The following is an 18,199-nucleotide window of genomic DNA, read 5'->3' as shown; positions in this document are numbered from 1 at the left end:
TCCATCAAGTGCTTTCAACAGCTCTGCGAGGGCAGACTGGACCCTCCCATCTTATAGATGAGGAAGCAGAGGCTTGGGGCAATGCAGGGAGCATACCACAATCCCTCTGGGGGCACATTGCAGGGGACCTGTTCTGCAACCTCCTGTCCCCTCCTGATCCTGTTTCAGGCTCACGGCCTTTGTCTTGAAGTCCTTCGCGCAGGCGCGCAGCTTCATCTTTATTGACCCACGAGAACTGGTGGCCGCCAAGGGCTGGATTATCCGGCAACAGCGGGCGGACGGCTCCTTCCCAGCCGTGGGCAGGATTCTGAACAAGGACATCCAGGTTAACAGCCTCTCCGGCTGCTTCTTGGTCCTCCTTCCGTGCCTTGGCCCCACCCCGCCTGCTCCTGGTGCTGCTGGGGGCTGTGTGGTGGGGGCCGTCCCCTCTGGCTCCAGGTGAAGCCTGAGCATCCTCTTCCAGGGCGGCATCCATGGCACAGTCCCACTGACAGCCTACGTGGTGGCTGCACTCCTGGAGATGGGTACGGCCTCAGAGGTGAGCACAGAGGGGCCCGGGAGATCTGGCTGGAGGAATAAGTGTGTGGGTTCCCCTACAGGCCTTGTGTGAGCCAGGCCTAGGGTCTGGGTCACCGGCTGTTCTCATTCCTGGCACGTGACCTGGAAGGCATGTGGCACATCTCAACACCGCGCCTTTGCGGCAGTTCCACGCTGTGTCCTGATCTAAAGATGGAAAGCTTTGGGAGAAGCTTCTTTCTGCGATCTTAAAGCAGAGTCACCTTAATTCCTTGGCTCCACCGGTGCCCACAGGAACACCATTGCTCAGTTGCTAAACTTATTAATATTTCTAATCACCCATTTTTCCATGTAACCATTATTATTGGGCAGCTTCCCTGAATTAGCCCATCACTACATGGTGGACTGTGTTTCTGTCCTCCACATTGGGGTGGGGCCGAGCATGATCAGGGTTGGTGGACTTCCTGAAGGAGGCAACAGCTGAGCTGAGGCCTGAAGGACGAGGAGTGCCTGAGCAGTATGACTTAGAAGCCAGCTTGGCGATAAAGTGGGGTGGAGTGGGGGGCCGGGGCTCTGCCTGTTTTTCCCAGAGCTTCTCTGGGTTGATCTGCTATGCTCAGACTTTGGGAAAAGTTGGTGCCAACATAAAAGAAAGGGGATGGGGATTTGAAAACCGGGGCTGCAGGTGATGGGAGCCCCAGAAGGATCCAAAGTGAGGGGCTGCAGGCTGTCCAGCGCTCTCCCAGACATGCCGGGGAATCTGCAGGTGGGTGGTGGGTGGTGGGCAGGGCAGGGCAGTTCCAGGGCTCCACCTCCCACCCACTCCACAGGAGGAGGCGGCTGCCATTGCCAGAGCCCAGCACTTCCTGGAGTCCAGCGTGGCCCTGGTCTCGGACCCCTACGTCAGTGCCCTGACCGCCTACGCACTGACCCTGCTCCGTAGCCCCGTGTTCCCCGCAGCCCTGCGAAAGCTCCGCAGCCTGGCCATCACTCAGGGTAGGTGGCCCCGTCTGCCACCCCAGCAGCCACAGTGCCGGGCCCGCCCACTGTGGGCCCCAGGAAGCAGCTTGTGAGCACATGCATAGAGTAAGGAGACATCTTTTGCTCGCTTTATTTTATTATATTATTTATTATTGCACCTCCTAGTGGCTTCATTTAATGATGTGGTTTAAGCCAGAGTGTCACCTTCTTCCCCTGTGAAATAGGGGATACTGACCTCTCCCAACAGAGAGGACAGTGCTCAGGGATTCCCGGCGGAGGATCCTCCAGGCTTCCTGGAAACCATCCGCTACAGGCTGCTGGGAGGCGGGGGAGGACTGTGGCTGGCCTCCACCTCGCCCCCATCACTGAGCGAGCTTCAGAAAGCTTTTCCATCTTCAGAGTGTCAGAATCTTCAACTACAAAATGACCCCACTGTGTTCGGAGAGCCCCAGTCGCTAAGCTATGACTTCTCTGAGTGCGCCCAAACTGAGTCCCCGCCTACCAGCCCCTGGCCTTGCCCATCCCCCATATTCCCAGCTGCTGCATTAGGGCTGAGTTTCCATCCAGCTTTTCTGATTAAGACATCACCTGAAGAGTTGGGGGGAAAAAAAAGGAATATTCTGAAACCAACCACCTGGAGGATGGTGTCTATTCGGGACTAAATGCTCAGGACAGGAAGTGGGGGTGGCTGGTTTCTAGCTGGCTTTGAGGGCCTTTTACAGCTCCCATGAGCTCAGAATCCTTGGCGCCTTTGCAAGTGGGGAGTGACTTCATGGGCACTAAGCGGGGACACCTGGAGACACATCAGAGCTTAGCCAGGAGGGAGGCCATTGATTAGAGATGTTTGCCAGGGATGCAGGAGGGTCTGGACTGTCACACAGTTGCAGATCTGAGACAGAGTCCCAGGGCCTTTCCAGTCTCAGCCATCTCCTGGTACCCTTCTCCCACTGGGGTCCAGTCTTGGGGGTCTCTTCTTGAGACCGTATGCACTGATGCCCACCGTGGGATGACAGGCTGAGCATGGAGTGGAGTGTGGCCTCTGACCTGTCCTGGCCTTACAGATGGAGTCACCCACTGGAGCCTGACGGGTTCCCGGGATGGGGACAAGGATGCCTTCCTGAGCTTCAGTGATGGGGTCTCTCAGGCAGGTACTGCTTGCCCCTCCCCTGCTGCCTGCTTTGGGAGCTGGGTTTTGGGTCCTGGCCTTGAAAGGGCCTCAGCTGCCTCTTCCGTTGCAGTGGCCTCAGCCGAGATAGAAATGACTGCCTACGCCCTGCTGACCTACACACTCCTGGGCGACGTGGCCACTGCCCTGCCTGTGGTGAAGTGGCTGTCCCAGCAGCGGAACGCACTTGGGGGCTTCTCTTCCACTCAGGTGAGCCAGGCAGGGCCAGAGGGAGTGGCTTGGGTCTGGGAGGGGCCACTATGATCCAGGCTCTGGGCCACCAGTGTTTCAAGTCCCAGGAAGGCCCCATGTCTGCAGCCCCTGGGGACAGGAAGTCTAAGAGAAGGCCTGAGGGACAGTTGTATTTGGCTCTGGGACAGGGAGCCAGCCCTGCCTCCGTGGAGATGCCCACCCACTGTCTAGGTAGGGCCCCAGGTCCAAGGGTGCCTGCATCGGGTCAGCTCTCCATTCCAGTCTCATAGGTCCCTGGCCTCTAGAGAGAATCCGTGGTGCCCTTGACATGGGCCAGATCTCCTAAAACAGGGACAGAGGGACCACTGGCCAGCCTGGTCCTGGGGCTGAGAGCAGCCTCCCTTCTGTCCCCAGGACACCTGCGTAGCTCTGCAGGCCTTGGCAGAGTATGCCATCTTGTCCTACGCTGGCGGTGTCAACCTCACCGTCTCCCTGGCCTCCACCAACCTGGACTACCAGGAGACCTTCGAGCTGCACAGGGCCAACCAGAGGGTTCTGCAGACAGCGGCGGTGTGTGTTCCCAGGGCTGGGGGTGGGGGACAGCTGCCTGCCTGTCCACGTGTGTCTGTGGGGGAATCACGGCGTCTTCTCTCCCCAGATCCCCAGCCTCCCTACGGGGCTGTTTGTGAGCGCCAAGGGTGAAGGCTGCTGCCTGATGCAGGTGAGGCTGCAGGGGGAGCAGACACAGTGGCATCTGGAAACTAGGACCCCGGGAGGGGCCGGTCAGGGCTCCAAGCTCAGCATTGGATCAGGCTGTGTGGGGTGGATGCGTGTGCATGAGAGGCCCCAGGGCAGACTATCAGCTTCCAATATGCAGCCCACCCTGCCCAAGGCAGGGCCCAAGGCAGGTGACCACATGTTCCCTTGGGCATGAGATTCCCCCAGGAAGATCTATTTGACTGGCCTAGGCTTGGCCCTCACCATAGCCCCTTCATCACTGGGTCCTAGGGTTTAGCTGAGCTCTGGGCTGGAGCAGACTGGCCTCATGGGCTCTGGCTAATAGGGAAAGGGCAAGTCTGCCTGGAGACCCTCGCAGCCTCAGCCTTCCCATCTCTGAAATGGGAGTTCAGACAGCACAGTGGAAAGGAGGGAGAGCCCTGGAGGTAGACAGACCTGGGCTTGAGATGCATAAAAATGGGATAATGGTTGGATATATACCTGCTTCGGCTATTTCTAGGCTAAATAGAAAAATAGTTCTTGGAACTGTCATTGATGTCACTGTCACCATCAGTGGGCTGTCCCCCACCTTCCCCTACTCTGACTCTCCCTCCTCCACCTGGAGGGCCCCTAAGCCTCGGTCCTCCCACATCCCCCAGATTGACGTCACTTACAACGTGCCAGACCCAGTGGCCAAGCCGGCCTTCCAGCTGCTCATGAGCCTCCGGGAGCCTGAGGCTGAGCAGCCCCAGCCCCCAGCCCCAGCCTCCTCGGCGGATGATGATGACCCAGCTGCTGACCAGCATCGCCAAGACTACCAGCTGACCCTGGAGGTGTGTACCAGGTAAGGCCATCTGCCCTGTGCTTAGGGGGTGGTGTTTTGTGTCGGTCCCAGTCTATCATCAGTAGTGAAATACAGCAGCTGTGAATTCTTGGGGCGCTCACCTGGGCCCAGCCACTTGCGGCCAGCCTCACGGACATTTCACTGACAGGCTGGACAGGCTCCACCAGCTCTTGAGGTTCTTGTGATCGTAGGATGCATCTCAGCCACAGCCGTCAGGGAACAAAAATCAAGGTTTATTACTCACAGGTCCTGGAGGGTACACAGCATGCCTGGGGCCACACAACGAAGTTGTGGGAAGAGAGAAAGAAAAAGCACACACCTGGGGTTCTGCCTTTATTGGAGTCCAAGGTTGGGGTATCTAGGGTTAACGTGAGTGGGAATTAGGGTGTGAGAAGGGAGAATCAGGGTCATTCAAGCAGTCAGTTATATCGGTCACCCAGGGCTTTCTGAAAGGGGACCTCCATGGTTGAGGGCAGCCTGGCTCCTTATCTAGAAGCTATGTCATACAGCTGGCAAAAGTTCATTTGAGACCAATGTCTTTGAAATAGATGCCTCCACAATCAAAAGTTTAATGTCAGGCATTTACATCACAATAAAAAAGCTTAATGTTAGTGACATGACAGATGGTTTTTGACATGAGTGAAGAAAATGAACCTTCTGAATGGATGCAGCACTCCCCAGTGACAGTGGGGCAGGCTGGCCAGTGGGGTGGCTGTTTGTGGCCCCTGAATGATGAACCAGCTCCAGACTTGGTTTCTTGAGAGTGACCGCAGGTCTGGGCCACAGTGGGTCCTCAGGGAGGCGTGTGCAGCTGCCCATGAAGATGGCTGTTGCCATGGTGATGGTTTGGGGACCCAAAGGTGGGTGTTTGCCACAGCAGCCACAGCCCTTCTAGGCACCTGCCCCGACCTTGACCCTCAGTCTGCTGTCCATTCAATAGGGCAGGGGAGCAGGAAACAGCTGGACTGGCCCCAACTATCTGGCCCCATCACGACTGCTGGGGACACCTTTTTTCTTCCCTCATATATGTTAAAAAAAACTCACTGTGTGCCATCCAGATATGGGCTCACTCAGGCCTCACCCTGCAGGAAGCCTGCCCCCCAGCTTTGGCCACCCCATCCCCTGGGGCCCCAGAGTCTTCAGGTTCCTCTCTGAATGTCAGCTTTCCTCCAGCACCCAGCACAGGGGAGGGCCTGGCATGTAGCAAGCCCAAGAGGCCAATTACCACACTCTGTGTTACAGATGGGGACACTGAGGGATGACACTGGAGAATGATTGGGTTTCCCTAGTCACCTAGTCTCCCACGCTGGAGGCACAGCATGGGGTTAGGGACAAAACATGGCCCAGAACCCGCAGCAAGGCCCTCTCCTTATGGCCTTAGTGTCTCAGCTGTGAAATGGGCTGACTGATGACTCAGCAAACCACATGTGTGCAGATGGCCTGCCAGCCAGGCCCAGGGCAGGATGTCAGCTGTGTGGGGGTTGTGGGGCAGAGGGGTCATGAATTCCACCACAGGGCTTGAGTTCAAGGACTGGCTCTCCTCTCATTGGAAGGTGGCTGCATGCAGGGTCCTCCAACATGGCTGTCCTGGAGGTGCCCCTGCTGTCGGGCTTCCGCGTGGACATGGAGAGCCTGGAGCAGGTGAGGCAGCGCCCGCAGTCAGGAGCCAGGTGGGGTTCTCTGGCTCGCAGTCCATCCCAGATTGCAAATTCCCAGACCTTCATAAAATGAGTCGGTTGTTTTTTTCTTTTCTGGGCAAATTTGGTGTTTTTGAGCCGGCCACCTGCGGAGGGTGGGTGGGATGGGGTGGAGGCTCTCAGACAGGTGAGTCTCCCACTGGGCCACCTGACTGTTATCCTTGCAGTGGAGGTCTTCAGCAGACTTCCTTCAAGACAGACCAGTTTTATGTCCCCTTTTGTGGGGAGCGGTGCACAAAGTGGGAGGCTGTCTTGCCTGGTCCCGAGGAGGTATACAGTGTGGGGAGGGCGAAGCAGGATAGTGGGGCCTGTCCTGGGGTGGGGGTGATCAGGGAGGCTGGGCTGGGCATCAGGGGAAGCAGGTGACCAGCATAGAGGCTCTGGGGCAAGAGAAGGGTATTGTGTCAAAAAAATGAAAAAAGGTGGGCCGGGGGAGTGGTAGTCGCATGGTGCAGGTGAGGCAGGAACAGGTGACAGGGAGGCCTGGCCTGGGCTGGGGCTGGATCTGGATCAGAGGAGGCTGCAGGGAAGAGCAGGGAGGCGGGTGCTTAGAATGGGAGTAACCAGCCTTAGGTGACTTCTTCTGGGCTGGGGGGCCAGCAGGACCTGAGGACAGCTGATGGCCATCCCCTGGACTCATGCAATGGGGACTTGTTGATGACAATGGGCAAAACTCTCAGCTTCTGGGGCCTCAGCTTCCTTGGGCCTGCTTCCCACTGACCAGTGTGGGCCCCACAGACATCGGGTGGGAAGGGGGAGGAAGCACTCGGGGCAGAGAAGCCAGCAGACCCTGACCTCTCTGGCTTCCTCGCCAGCTGCTCCTTGACCAGCACGTGGAGCTGAAGAGGTATGAGGTGGCTGGACGCAGAGTTCTCTTCTACTTTGATGAGGTACTGCTGGCCGGGGGCGGTGGGCAGAGACCTCCCCAGAACCCAGATTAGTGAGGGCACAGCTGTCATGACCCAGTATGATTCCTCCAACTATCTCATGAAAAAAAAAAAAAACCTGGGAAAGTCAATCCAGGCAGAGCTGGTATGGCTGGCTGATGGCAGTGTGCCTCAGCCAGCTGGTTTTGGTGGGAAAAGTCGGAAGTGGGTGGAATAGTATTCAGGCATAAAAAGGAGTGAAGCACTAAACCTCGAAAACATGCTGAGTGAGAGAGGCCAGATACGAAAATGCACACAATATGTGATCTCATTGATATGCACTGTCCAGAACAGGCAAATCCGTTGAGGAAGAAAGCAGATTGGTGGTTGCCAGGAGATGGGGGTAGGGGGTGGGGGGAGTGACTGCTAATGAGGACGAGGTCTCCTTTGGAGTGATGAAAATGTTCTGGAACTAGAGGTGATGGTTACACAACACTGTGAATGTACTAAATGCCAGACACACGGAAGGGCCCCTGCTACGGGAGTGGGAGCCTTGAAAACCCAGCTGAGATATTTTCCTAGAGGGGAAGGAAGGACCCAAGGAACTGAAATGGGGGCAGGTGTCTGTGTTTCACACCTCCTGGGTACCCTGAAATCAGCCAGTTCTGGGCCCATGCTTTGGGGTGCCGCAGAGCATGGAGGCCAGAGCTCAGGCCCCCGGCCTAGTGGCCTCGGCCAAGCCTGAGCCGCCTGCCGCCCGGCAGGTCCCCAGCCGGTGCCTGACGTGCATAGGGTTCCGCGCGCTCCGCGAGCACGTCGTGGGGAGGACATCCGCCCTGCCTGTCTCCGTGTACGACTACTATGAGCCTGGTAGGCCCGCGCTGCCCTCTCGCACCCCAGCTCGGCCCTTCACCCTGTCACCCCGTCACATGGTCACCGGTCCCCCTCCTCCTGCAGCCTTTGAAGCCACACGCTTCTACAACGTCAGCGCGCACAGCCCGCTCGCCCGGGAGCTGTGCGCGGGTCCCGAGTGCAACGAGGTGGAGCGCTCCGCGGCACAGGGCCCCGGTGAGTGCGCGGGGCCACTGCCCCGGCCGCCACCCCGACCCCACCCGCGGGCGTCAGGGAGCGCCATACGCTCGGAGCTGAGACGGGGCGGGGAAAGGGACTGGCCTGGCGGAGGAGGACCGGTCTCGGTCAAGGGTGCGTCCGGCACGGCGGGGCGGGGCTTAGCGGGGGTGGGGGCGGGCAGGGTAGCAGAGGGAGACTCAGAAGAGAGCCCTTGCCTCCCCCTCCCCCGCAATCCTGAGTGTGTGGAGGCTGCGGGGCCCTCCCCGTGATCGCGGAGTAGCTGCCAGGGGCTGAGGGTGCCCCCAGGCCCTTTTCTTTGTTTTCCGAACTTACTGAAATGAGTTTAGATTGCTTTTAAATTTAAATTTAAAAAGATTTTAAAATTTAGTAAGTACTATGGAAATACTTGAAAGAAATTACAGTAGGTCAAGGCTCGGGGCCTCCCCCAAGTGTGGGGAACGGCCGCGGTCCAGTCCCCACACTTGGGTGGGGGTGCTCCCAGACCCTCAGGGACCTGTTCCCGACCCAGGCCCGATGAGAGACACAGGCGGGGAAGGGGGAGCGGGGGAGCGATGGGGCGGGGAGGAGGGTGCGGTTCCTTGGGCCCTACCGACTTCGTCTCCTCCGCTAGGCTGGTCTCCTGGCGAGCGGGGCCCTGCGGCCGCCCTGGAAGAGGGAGAGACAGTCACACGCTGTGGCTGCGCCCGCGACTGTGGCGCCGGCGGGGACCCGGTGTGCGGCTCCGACGGTGTCGTGTATGCCAGCGCCTGTCTTCTGCAGGAGGCCGCCTGCCGCGGGCGCGAGAGGCTGGAGCCCGCGCCCCCTGGCCGCTGCGCCCTCGGTGAGGACCCACCCGCGCCCGGCCTTGGGGATCCAATCCTCGCCCCCAGGGTGCTTCACCCCATCTTCTTCATCACACTTTATTCTCTCCATCACATTATCTTCTCTCCATCACCTCGTCCACCGGGTCCTGCATCACCTCTCCTGTTCAATGCCCTTCCCTCTGGTCACCGCCTGGCTGAGCAGCCCCTGCTTTTGTGGCGGTTAAACAAGGCCTGCGTACCCACACTCCTGGTTCCTGCATGCCTGTGTCTCCCGCCTCACACACAAACAACTCTCCTCCCACTGAACTTTTTTCTTCTCCCTACAGCGCCCCTCCCAACTCAAAGTCCCTCACTTCCTCACCCTCCCCCAAGGGGTCTGTGTGTCCCTCCCGCTGCTGACCCCAGCTCCCTCTGTCTGTCTCCCGTCTCTGAGCTTCCCCCCTATTTGTGGCCCCTGCAGCTCTCCCCCGGTCTCCATCTCTCTGTTCCTTTGGCTTCCTGTCTTCCCCAATCTCAGTTTCTTGACATCTGCATCTCTTCGCATCTCCTTCTCAGTCTTGCTAAGTCTCTCCGCACCCCACCCTAATTTTGTGCCTTTCTGAATCTCCTCATCTCTGATCTCGGTGTCCCTTACCCCCTCTCGTGACCTCTCACTTTCTGTCTGTTATTCTGGGCCGTTAATCTACCCCGACTCCTCTGGCCTGGGCTGTCTGCCATTCAAGTCCTCCCCCTCCAGCGCCCTTGACCTACTAAGTCCCTTCTTTCCAGAGCAGCCGACGCCAGCCTCTGCTTACAACTTCAACTATGACCTGGCCCCGCTGGACTCTGGGCACCTGGCAGGGAGCCATGAGGCCTTGGACTTGGAGGGGGAGGCGGAGGACAGGTGAGAGCTGGGCCCATTCCCAACATCCCGCATTTGCCCTGGACCCGGGCTGGGAGTGGGAGTGACAGTGGAGGGGTCAGCCTGCAGCTTTCCAGAATGAACCGGGGTACCCCGTCTCTCCCACCCAAGTCCACCCAACGCACATCAGAGAACAGCCTGTATGTGCAGAGTGAAGCTGAGTGACCCCAGGACAGACCCCTGCCGGGGACCCACTGGACTAAGGACCACTGCTAAAGAAAAGATTATTCATCAAGCAAGGAGGACTTTATTCAGGGTGGGGAGGTATCGAGATAAGTAGAAGGAGTCTTGCAGTGGGAAGAGAGATCGGACCCAATCCCAAATAGAAGAGGAAGTGGTGGGTTATAACTAAGGAGTGGAGTAGGGGGGTCAGTGGATAGAAAATTACTAAGAGGAAACATCAGGGGTAAGGGGGACTCTGGCTGAGCACCCAATGGGATTCTTGCTGAAGGTAGGCCAGATGGTCAGACATCACCCCCTGGGGGACAGAGAGGGAGGAGGAACCCGATTAGATATGGAGGGTGGGGATTCTGGCTAAACCGACTTAGCAGAGTTCTTGCTACAACTGGACAATGCTGAGATGAACATGGAAGTCCAAAACTGGAGGGAGACCTAGTTGAAAAAGAGCCCAGGGGTTAAGTCAATGAGAGAACCTTTGTCACCTTAAGAGAGTGGTCAGACCAGAAAGCCCTGTGAGGTGAGGCTGGGAGGGGGCTTCTGGACAGACTTTCTGGAGAAAGTCAGCCTTTTGGGTATAAGTTACAGCAAACTCCCCTCAAGAGGTTTAAGCAGTGGGTCGATTTATCAGCTCAGGTATGTGTCCGGTCCTTGGGGCTGGCTATACCGTCAGGCGTCATGCTCTGTCCTCTGAGGCCTGACTTCCTTGACAAGGGTATTATCCACCCCATGTTGGTGGCAAAGGCTGGTCCTCATCCCCATTCAGAAAACCCAAGCGGGAATACTTTTCCATCAGCACCCACCAAAGCCCCAGAGCTTCAGGGCTATGCCATTTAGCACCAGGCACTGGGTTTAGTCCACATGCATTCACTATAATTATTGATTATATTAGTCAATATTACAGGGTTGGGTTTGGGACTATTGTTGCGATATTTTTATTTTATCCCCTCTGTTCTTCTTGTCATACCCTCTTTTGAGTTAATTGAATATTTTTTTAGAATTCCATTTAATTCAGCATTTTAGACTTATTTATTTTAGTGGTAGCTCTGCGGATCACTGTCCTTAAACTTTTCAGTCTACTTGGCGTGAATATTGTACCACTTCGCCAAAAAAGGTATCACCTTTGAAGCCTCGTGTCTCCATTTTTTGTCATCACCCATCCCTCATGCTGTCCCTGTCATGTGTACAGCTTTAAACTCTCCCGAGTGTTGCCAGCTCTCTCCACTGCCTTCCTAGGGGTCTGCTTCTGTTTTCCTTTTGGAGGGGAGATTTTTATTAAACTTCTAAATTTGAGATCATCATAGGTTCACAGATAGTTGTAAGAAATAACAGAGATCTCAGTCTCCACCCACTGGTGACATCTCGCAGAGCTAGAGCGCGATGTGACATCGGGATAGTAACACTGATGCAAGCCACCTGTCTCACCACTCCCCGTGTCACCGCTTTCGCACGCACTTGTTTGCAATTGGGTCTGCAGTTTTTCCTCACCTGTAGATTTGTGTCATCGTGACCCCAGTCAGGACGCAGAACAGCCTGTCACTTCAGGGATCCCCCCGCCTCCACTCCACAGCCGCTCATCTGTCCTCCCTGTGTAATTCTGTCATCGCAGGAATGCTATGTAAACCGAACTGTAGTGTCTGTAACCTTCTGAGACTGGCCCGCTCATCAGCAGAGTTCCCCTTCGATCCATTGTGTGGTTTCTTGTATCAGTAGTTTCCTCCCTTTTCACAGCTGAGTTGAGGTCCATAGATAGTTTTTCAATTTGGTCCATGGTCTCACACCAGCCGCTCAGCTCTTCACATAAGTGAATGCCCTGTCCCATCACTGTGGGCCAGTGGGGGTGGGCAGGGGTTTGAGGGGCCTGGCCTCTTAGGTGAAGTTCTGCTGCCTCAGTGGGCCAAGGCTGCCAGGCTGAGCCACACGGAGGCAGGGTCGGGGAGGGGCATGCAGGGCGCCCCCACAGACCTGGCAGCCCACAGCATCTTTCTCCTTCTCTCCCCATCAGTCAGAGCGGCTTCTCTTCCTAACGCTCCGAGCAGGACGTGATTTGTCTGCGTCCCGTCACCGTCCGCTCCGCTGAAAGGGAGCCACTGATGAGAGAGCTCCCTTGACTGCCTGGTGGGCTCGTGGACCTCGCCCCAGGTGATCCCCCACCTCCAAACGAACCCTATAAACAGAACTACAGAGTCCTGGCCTGCCTCAGTGGATGACAGGCCCAGCCCCCACCTCCACAGGAGGGAAGGCCTTTTGTGGGGGCGGCTGGAGGCTCTTCGCCCTTTCCCCAGCTCCCCAGCGGTAGCTGGAACCCCTGGTCAGGGAGGGGCATGGAGGGCCCGGGGCTGGGCATCTCCGCTCTTCAGGCCAGAGCAGCTCCCTCAGCCGGACATCCTGCTCCTGGGAGAGGGGGCATTTCTGGGAAGAACTCATGCTGAAGGGCTGTTTCTGAGGGGACATGACTCTGGCCAAATCAAGGACATAGCATCCATCCCCTGGCCAGCAACTTCGAAATGAAACAGGCTGCCTTTCTCCAAAGTGCAAAGCTCCAGCCTCCCTGTGGGGCACGCGGGCCACTGACCACGTATTGTCGCAGTCCCCACGCTCCCCAGTCTTGCCCCAGCGGTGTCTTGGGCAGATGTACCTGGATCTCCCTGCTGTCCAGTCCTTACCCCAAGAACCTTTGATCCCCTGGTGCCCCACTTGGAAACTCCTCCCCGTCCAGCCAGGGGTGGGGCGTCGTCCTTCTTCGCGACCCACTGAAGCTGAGTACTCAGATCTGCCTTGCTGCCGGGATGCTCCGGCTGTGGTCAGATTCATTTTTGTACCCCTCAGGCATCCTGTCTTCCCCCACCCCCTGCCCCTCGTGGTATTTATTTCAGACCTCCACTGGGGGCAGCCTAGAGACCCCTCCAAGGCCTGAGGGGGCTGCCCCAACCCATGGGGTCCCAGTCTTGCAGCATGGGCCATTTCCAGTGCCCTTGACCCCTGCCAGTCTGAGAGACAGTTCACTGGCTGAGGCTCCACTCCCCAATCACTAGAGGCTGCTGGTGTGATAAAAGCTCATTTCCACAGAGTCACCGATGGGCTGTGGCCTGGGGTAGAGCTCCATAAACCGGAGCCCCAGTTCCCTTCTAGCCCCCAGGCCTCTGTTCCTTCATCTACAGCCCAGCCTTCCAGAGCGGGTTGGAGAGGAGGGTGTCATAGCTGCACCCCAAGATAATCAGATTCCTGTACACTTGTAAGAAACTACATGAATACAGACAAGTCCTGGCACCCCTACCCAGACTCCTCCAGTGGTAGCCTCTAGGAAAGTCTAATATGTCATCACACCAGGCTACTGATATTGATACATTTCGCTGATCTTACACTTCCTTTTGTGTGTGTGTGCGCATGTACTTGTGCATATCGTGGGGGTGCCTGCTCACCGGCTCATTCTTCCTCGGACCTCAGACCCCAGACCAGAGACATAGGCCCAGTGGGGAGTCTGGGAATGGCCCCCATTCCCCTCTGCCTTGGGACTTGCTGACCCCCACAGTTGATGCCTCAGTGGTCCCTGGCACCATCTGAAGTAGATGGGGAGAGTGGTAGCTGCCTTTCCCCATGCGATGTCTCTCTCCCACTCAGTCCCAAACAGGCTGTAAACAGCCGGGAGTGAGGGTCACTGGGCTGAAGCTGCCCTCCTCCCGCCCCCAGGTGCACTGGCGATCCCCCTCCGGTTCCCCTCCCACCTGGTCCTAGGGGCTGGGGAGGAGTTAACATCAAATAAGAAGAATCAGATGTCAGGTTAAGAGGAATAGGTGACGTCTTGTGGCCAGGGGACAGCAGGTGACTAAGCCCTGTGGCTTCCAATGATGAGTTGCACCAAGGCTTTGGGGAGCAGAACGGGGTGTCCTCAGTGATTGCTCAGGCGACACCTCATACCCTGAAGCCTATTCTGGAGCCAGAAGCTGGGCTTCTGAGAACAAAGACCTGCCGACCAGGCTCCTAGCTGCCTGGGACACCAGGGGATGGGGGACTTGAGCCTCTTCCTGGGTGGGGTCCTCCAGTGGGTCCAGGGCAGCATCAGCCTCATCTCATGCCCACCTTGGACAGGAGGAAGCTGGCTGGGCCCGGGAATCTGCATTTAACCCCTGTCTTGGTTTCCCGGGGCTGCCATAACCAAGTAACACAAGTCCGGTGACTTAAAATAACACATTTATTGTCCCGATTCTGGAGGCTGCCAGTCTGAGTTCAGGGTGTGAGCAGGGTTGTCTCCTTCTGGACTGAGAGTCCCTTCCAGGCTGCTCTCCTGGCTTCTGGTGGCTGCCGGCAGCCCATGGTGTTCTTGGCTTGTGGCTGCATCACCCTGATCTCTGCCTCTGTGGTCATGGTCTTCTTCCCTACGTGTACCTCTGTGTCTTCTTATGAGGACATCAGTCATAAGGGGTTTAGGGCCCACCCTACCCAAACATGACCACCTCTTAACTAATTACACCCGCAAAGACCCTCTTTATAAACAAGCTCATTAAAGGTTTCCAGGGGACATGAATTCGGGGGACTCTATTCAACCTAGTACAACCCCTCTCTCTCACCCTGCCTCCCTGAGGGGCTATCACACGAGCGATGAGGACCAGGTGCCCATCCCCGGGCTGCCCCCCTCCCTGGAGGCCACGGTTGCTCCTGGCACCCGGCGGAGCAGCGCCTCCCGTACCTTGTCCCTGAACTCGGCTGACACGTAGTAGTAGACGAAGGGGTCAACGCAGCTGTTGAGGGTGCTGAGCGCCAGGCTGGGCACGTAGGCAGCATACAGGTTCCCCCAGGCCTCCGGGCCTGGGTCTGAGTAGTGCAGCAGCAGCAGCATGTTGCTGGGCGCGAAGAAGGCCACGGCTGAGGCCAGCACTAGTGCCGTCAGCCTTAGGGCGTGCCTGTAGCGCTTGCCACTGGCTACCAGCGCACACAGAGTGGCCCCATAGCAAAGCAGCATGGCCAGCAGGGGCAGGAGGCAGCCGAACACAGCCAAGCAGATGAAGGCGGGTCGCCAGTAGGAGGCCTGAACACCCATGGGCAGCGCGTCATGGCAGAGCACACGGTCTGAAAGCGACAGACGGAAGGTCTGCTGCTGCAGCCCCAGGGGCAGCACCAGCGTGACCGCCACCAGCCAGGCTGCAGCACAGAGCCCAGTGGCCAGGTGCCGGCCTCGCAGGGTGCGGGCCCGCAGTGGGTGCACCACGGCCAGGTAGCGGTCCAGGCTGATGGCGGCCAGCAGCAACATGGAACAGTACATGTGACCATAGAGTGCAGCCGTGTCCAGGCGGCAGGCGGCCTCACCGAAGGGCCAGCGTTGGCCCCGCAGGTGGTAGGCAATGCGAGGGGGCAGGGTCAGGGCTAGTAGCAGGTCAGCAGCTGCTAGGTTCATGAGCAGCACCGTGGACGGCAGCCGAGGCACCCGCGTGGCCAGCACCCACAGTGCCAGGCTGTTGGCAGGCAGCCCCACCACGAGAGCCAGCCCGTAGAGTGCGGGCACCAGCCTTGTGGGAACCCAGCCCAGCAGCAGCTCTCGAGAGTTGTCCCAGAGCTCCAGAGTGTTGCTGTCGTTGGCGTAGGACCAGCCAGGGAAGCTGCGCGGGTGGGGTGGACAAAGGATCGCTCCCTGGGGCCTGGCCCCAGGTCCCAGAGTGCCATCTGGGGAGGAAAGGGGGATGGAGGCACTGAGAACCCAGGCATCACCTCATCCCCATCCCCAGCCTTCAGCCCGTCCCTCCTGCTGGATGATGCTGCCCCCAGAGGAGCTGCAGTCCGGGCCTCTGCTCTCAGGAACCCCCAGGTTGGTGGGATAGAGCTAGACAGAGAAACCTCCAGCCCCGTGGGCTCAGGTCTGGGCTGAAGGGCCTCCCAGTCCCACGTGTCGTCCTGCCCCTCTCTGTTACCCCCGCCAGTCTAAAGACAGCACCTGGGGTCACTCACCGTCTCCTCTCCCTGTGCTCCCGCCCTCGTCATAGATGCTGGGGGTCTGGGTGCCACTCTCTTGGCTAACCCCCAGTGCCAGGGGCCACAGCAGCAGGAGCACCCGCATGCTGTTGGGGCTGGGCGCCGGCTGCTCTGGGTTGTGGCCAAGTGACCTCAGGCTTCTTGTCTGCTGGACCATCCCCACCCCCAGCTTCCTGAGAACAGGCGGAGGAGCAGAGAGGGTCAGCAGACAGGGCCCAGTGAGATAAACCAGCCCCTGTCTCCAGTCAGCCCCTGGGAGGCCCACAGATGACCTATGTTGGCCCGGAGGCTGGGGCCACTTTGTCTGGCAGAGGTGCCTCATGGGGTCCAAGTGCTGGCCCAATAAGATGGGGGAGGAAGTTCTAGGCTACAGCACCCCCATCAACCCCTGTTCAGCTCAGGAAGCCTCTGTGGGCCAAGTGGTCACATCCTGTTGGCCAGTCATAGCTCTGTTCTTATGATAGCCCAGCCCTCCAGGACACATTTTCCATTAGAGGCTCTTGGCCCTTCCTGAGGCCTCCCTTGCCTCCTGTCTCTGGCGGGAAGGAGGAGAGCCCTGCCTTCCAGAGCAGGTGAACCACCCCCGACACCCCACACACACGTCCGAGATCCTCTGTGGGGGCTGCCACACCTCGCTACCTCATCCATGTGCCAACAAGGGCCCCTGGGCAGACACAAAATGAAGTGCAGAGAGGGAAAAGCACCTTTCCCTGGGGGCTGCTGGGAATATCCGAGGTGTCAGTCCTTAGCCAGAGCCTCTGACACTGACCACACGCTGCCCTGGGGTCTGAGGGGATCCTGGCGGCAACCTCCTCTGGAAGGTGTCTGTCCAGGCAGTTCTCGAAGTTTTTTCTGCTCTCTTGGCCCCACCTCAGCCTGGGGTTCCAGGTGTGACTGGGAGGGATGGTCACATCCATATCTGAGCCCATGGAAGGTGGCCAGGCCCAGCACAGGCCAGAAGACCCCGGAACCACGCCCCGCCCCGGGGCCCTCTTTCCTCTTGCCCCTCCACGTTCCTGCCCGCAGATGGGGACCCACTATGCAGATGAAGAAATTGAGGCTCGTAGGGGAGGATACTCCTCTCCTGCAAACAGCCCCTACCCATGCCCCTCCAGGCCCAGAGAGGCTTCCGCTGTCTTGCCTTAGGGGAGCTCCACATGGGGGTTCTCGGCCATGTGTGTGCATCGCTGAGCCATGGTGGCAGGGGGTGGATGTCTGGGAGCAGGAGGACCCTGAAGTGGGTGGTGGGGGTCAAGGAAGAAGAAATGAATTAGGGGTGGTAGAGGGGGTCATATGTGGTGTGTCTCAGCACAGCAAGCCCTAATCTAGTCACACACTCTGGGACCAACAGGAAGTGACAAAGCAGTCTGGACAGTGTGACTGGAGGCTGAGATGCTGAGGTCCCTGCCCATAGCCCCAGGGTTGGGGGCACTGAGGCTTAGCCAAGAGACTGTCCCCAATTTCTGAAGTTTCCACTGGCACCAGTGACAAATTCAGCCCTATGCCTATGTCTCTGGGCAGTGCACGATTGACGATGTCCTCAGCGCCACGAAACCAGGATGGTGGCTCCTGCCTCCCTCCAGGAAACCTGTGCAGGGGAGACTGGGGGCTGGAGGTGCTGGGCCGGGGAGAACTGCAGCTCCCAGAGGGCGGTTTGACTCAGGTGTTCTGTGTCCGGGAATTTATGTCAGACACACGTGCAGGAAGGTGTCCATACAGGGATGTCCCCAGCAACACAGGGCTGGGGGGCCGGGGGCCCATCAACAGTCTCCCCACCCCATGGACACAACCCTGTGCCCGCAGGAGGAAGGGACTCCACATAGGGCAGGTGGAGGCATAGGCTGCTGTCCTGTCTCAACTGGGCAACAAGCTGTGCAGGGGCACCTCCCGGGGACCCCTGGGGCAACTGCCTTTGGGAAGTGGGACTTGGGCCTTTAACTTCTCTCTGTGCTGCTTTGAACTGTTGGAATTCTCTGTACATTTGTCATTTTCTATAAAAAAAGGCAGAAAGGTAGCTTTAAAAAAGAAGGGAATTCTGACACATGCTACATGGATGAGCCTTGAGGACATCATGCTGACTGAAACAGCAGACACAGCTTTTCTTAAATGGTGAAAAAAATGGCAAACAGACCCAACTCAGTGGCTAGCCCTGGATTTTGTCACCGTCCAGGCCACTAGGAACCCTGGAAGTCCTGGAAGCTGGTCTTCCCCGGCTGCCCCTCTCCCACCTGTCTGCAGTAGAAGATGGGGTTCTGCAGATGGACCCCTCAAGTCCTTCCAAAGT

At 58.0% G+C, this 18,199-nt stretch overlaps 2 protein-coding genes across 6 annotated transcripts in view; one reads left to right on the top strand and one right to left on the bottom strand.

The window, feature by feature from the left end:
- The window catches only part of CPAMD8 (C3 and PZP like alpha-2-macroglobulin domain containing 8), a 66,491-nt gene extending 53,172 nt beyond the window's left edge, over positions 1-13,319 (top strand). Inside the window, exons 28-42 of one of the 4 annotated variants that reach the window (XR_005653901.1) lie at positions 169-325; positions 464-538; positions 1,347-1,512; positions 2,559-2,645; positions 2,736-2,872; positions 3,269-3,424; positions 3,513-3,575; positions 4,231-4,415; positions 5,969-6,056; positions 6,928-7,002; positions 7,743-7,848; positions 7,936-8,046; positions 8,681-8,890; positions 9,647-9,756; positions 11,957-13,319. Coding sequence is in view for 3 of the 4 variants with exons in the window: in XM_039867739.1 (XP_039723673.1) it covers positions 169-325; positions 464-538; positions 1,347-1,512; positions 2,559-2,645; positions 2,736-2,872; positions 3,269-3,424; positions 3,513-3,575; positions 4,231-4,415; positions 5,969-6,056; positions 6,928-7,002; positions 7,743-7,848; positions 7,936-8,046; positions 8,681-8,890; positions 9,642-9,756; positions 9,886-10,054 (1,900 nt within the window). In the remaining variant the exon portion in view is untranslated. Of the gene's footprint in view, positions 1-168; positions 326-463; positions 539-1,346; positions 1,513-2,558; positions 2,646-2,735; positions 2,873-3,268; positions 3,425-3,512; positions 3,576-4,230; positions 4,416-5,968; positions 6,057-6,927; positions 7,003-7,742; positions 7,849-7,935; positions 8,047-8,680; positions 8,891-9,641; positions 9,757-9,885; positions 11,080-11,956 lie in introns of those variants that run through there. The other 3 variants (XM_039867741.1, XM_039867739.1, XM_039867742.1) reach the window with 3 other exon arrangements.
- Positions 13,320-14,153: 834 nt separating this feature from the next.
- Positions 14,154-16,322, bottom strand: F2RL3 (F2R like thrombin or trypsin receptor 3). 2 transcript variants are annotated; one of them, XM_039867744.1, is made up of 3 exons: positions 15,892-16,322; positions 14,639-15,609; positions 14,154-14,348 (listed from the first exon to the last, which is right to left on the bottom strand). In XM_039867744.1, the coding sequence occupies exons 1-3, from the start codon at positions 16,235-16,237 to the stop codon at positions 14,328-14,330; spliced, it is 1,338 nt and encodes a 445-aa protein (XP_039723678.1). In that variant the 5' UTR covers positions 16,238-16,322; the 3' UTR covers positions 14,154-14,327. The 2 variants fall into 2 exon arrangements, with proteins under 2 accessions (XP_039723678.1, XP_039723677.1); XM_039867743.1 differs by having other exon boundaries at positions 14,154-15,609.
- Positions 16,323-18,199: the final 1,877 nt, after the last annotated feature.

The sequence above is a fragment of the Pteropus medius genome, unplaced genomic scaffold, assembly GCF_902729225.1.
Source record: "Pteropus medius unplaced genomic scaffold, Ma_sr-lr_union100, whole genome shotgun sequence".
NCBI lineage: Eukaryota > Metazoa > Chordata > Mammalia > Chiroptera > Pteropodidae > Pteropus > Pteropus medius.
Note: the sequence above shows the minus strand (reverse complement) of the source record. Positions and strands in the feature narration are given on the sequence as shown.

Bases quoted from the DNA above. Each gene is read 5' to 3' on its own strand.
- F2RL3 (XM_039867743.1), bottom strand. From the start codon at position 16,237: ATGAGGCACCTCTGCCAGACAAAGTGGCCCCAGCCTCCGGGCCAACAT. The intron at 15,610-15,891 runs GTGAGTGACCCC...TTTCCTCCCCAG, and splicing joins GAGCACAGGGAGAGGAGACG to ATGGCACTCTGGGACCTGGG.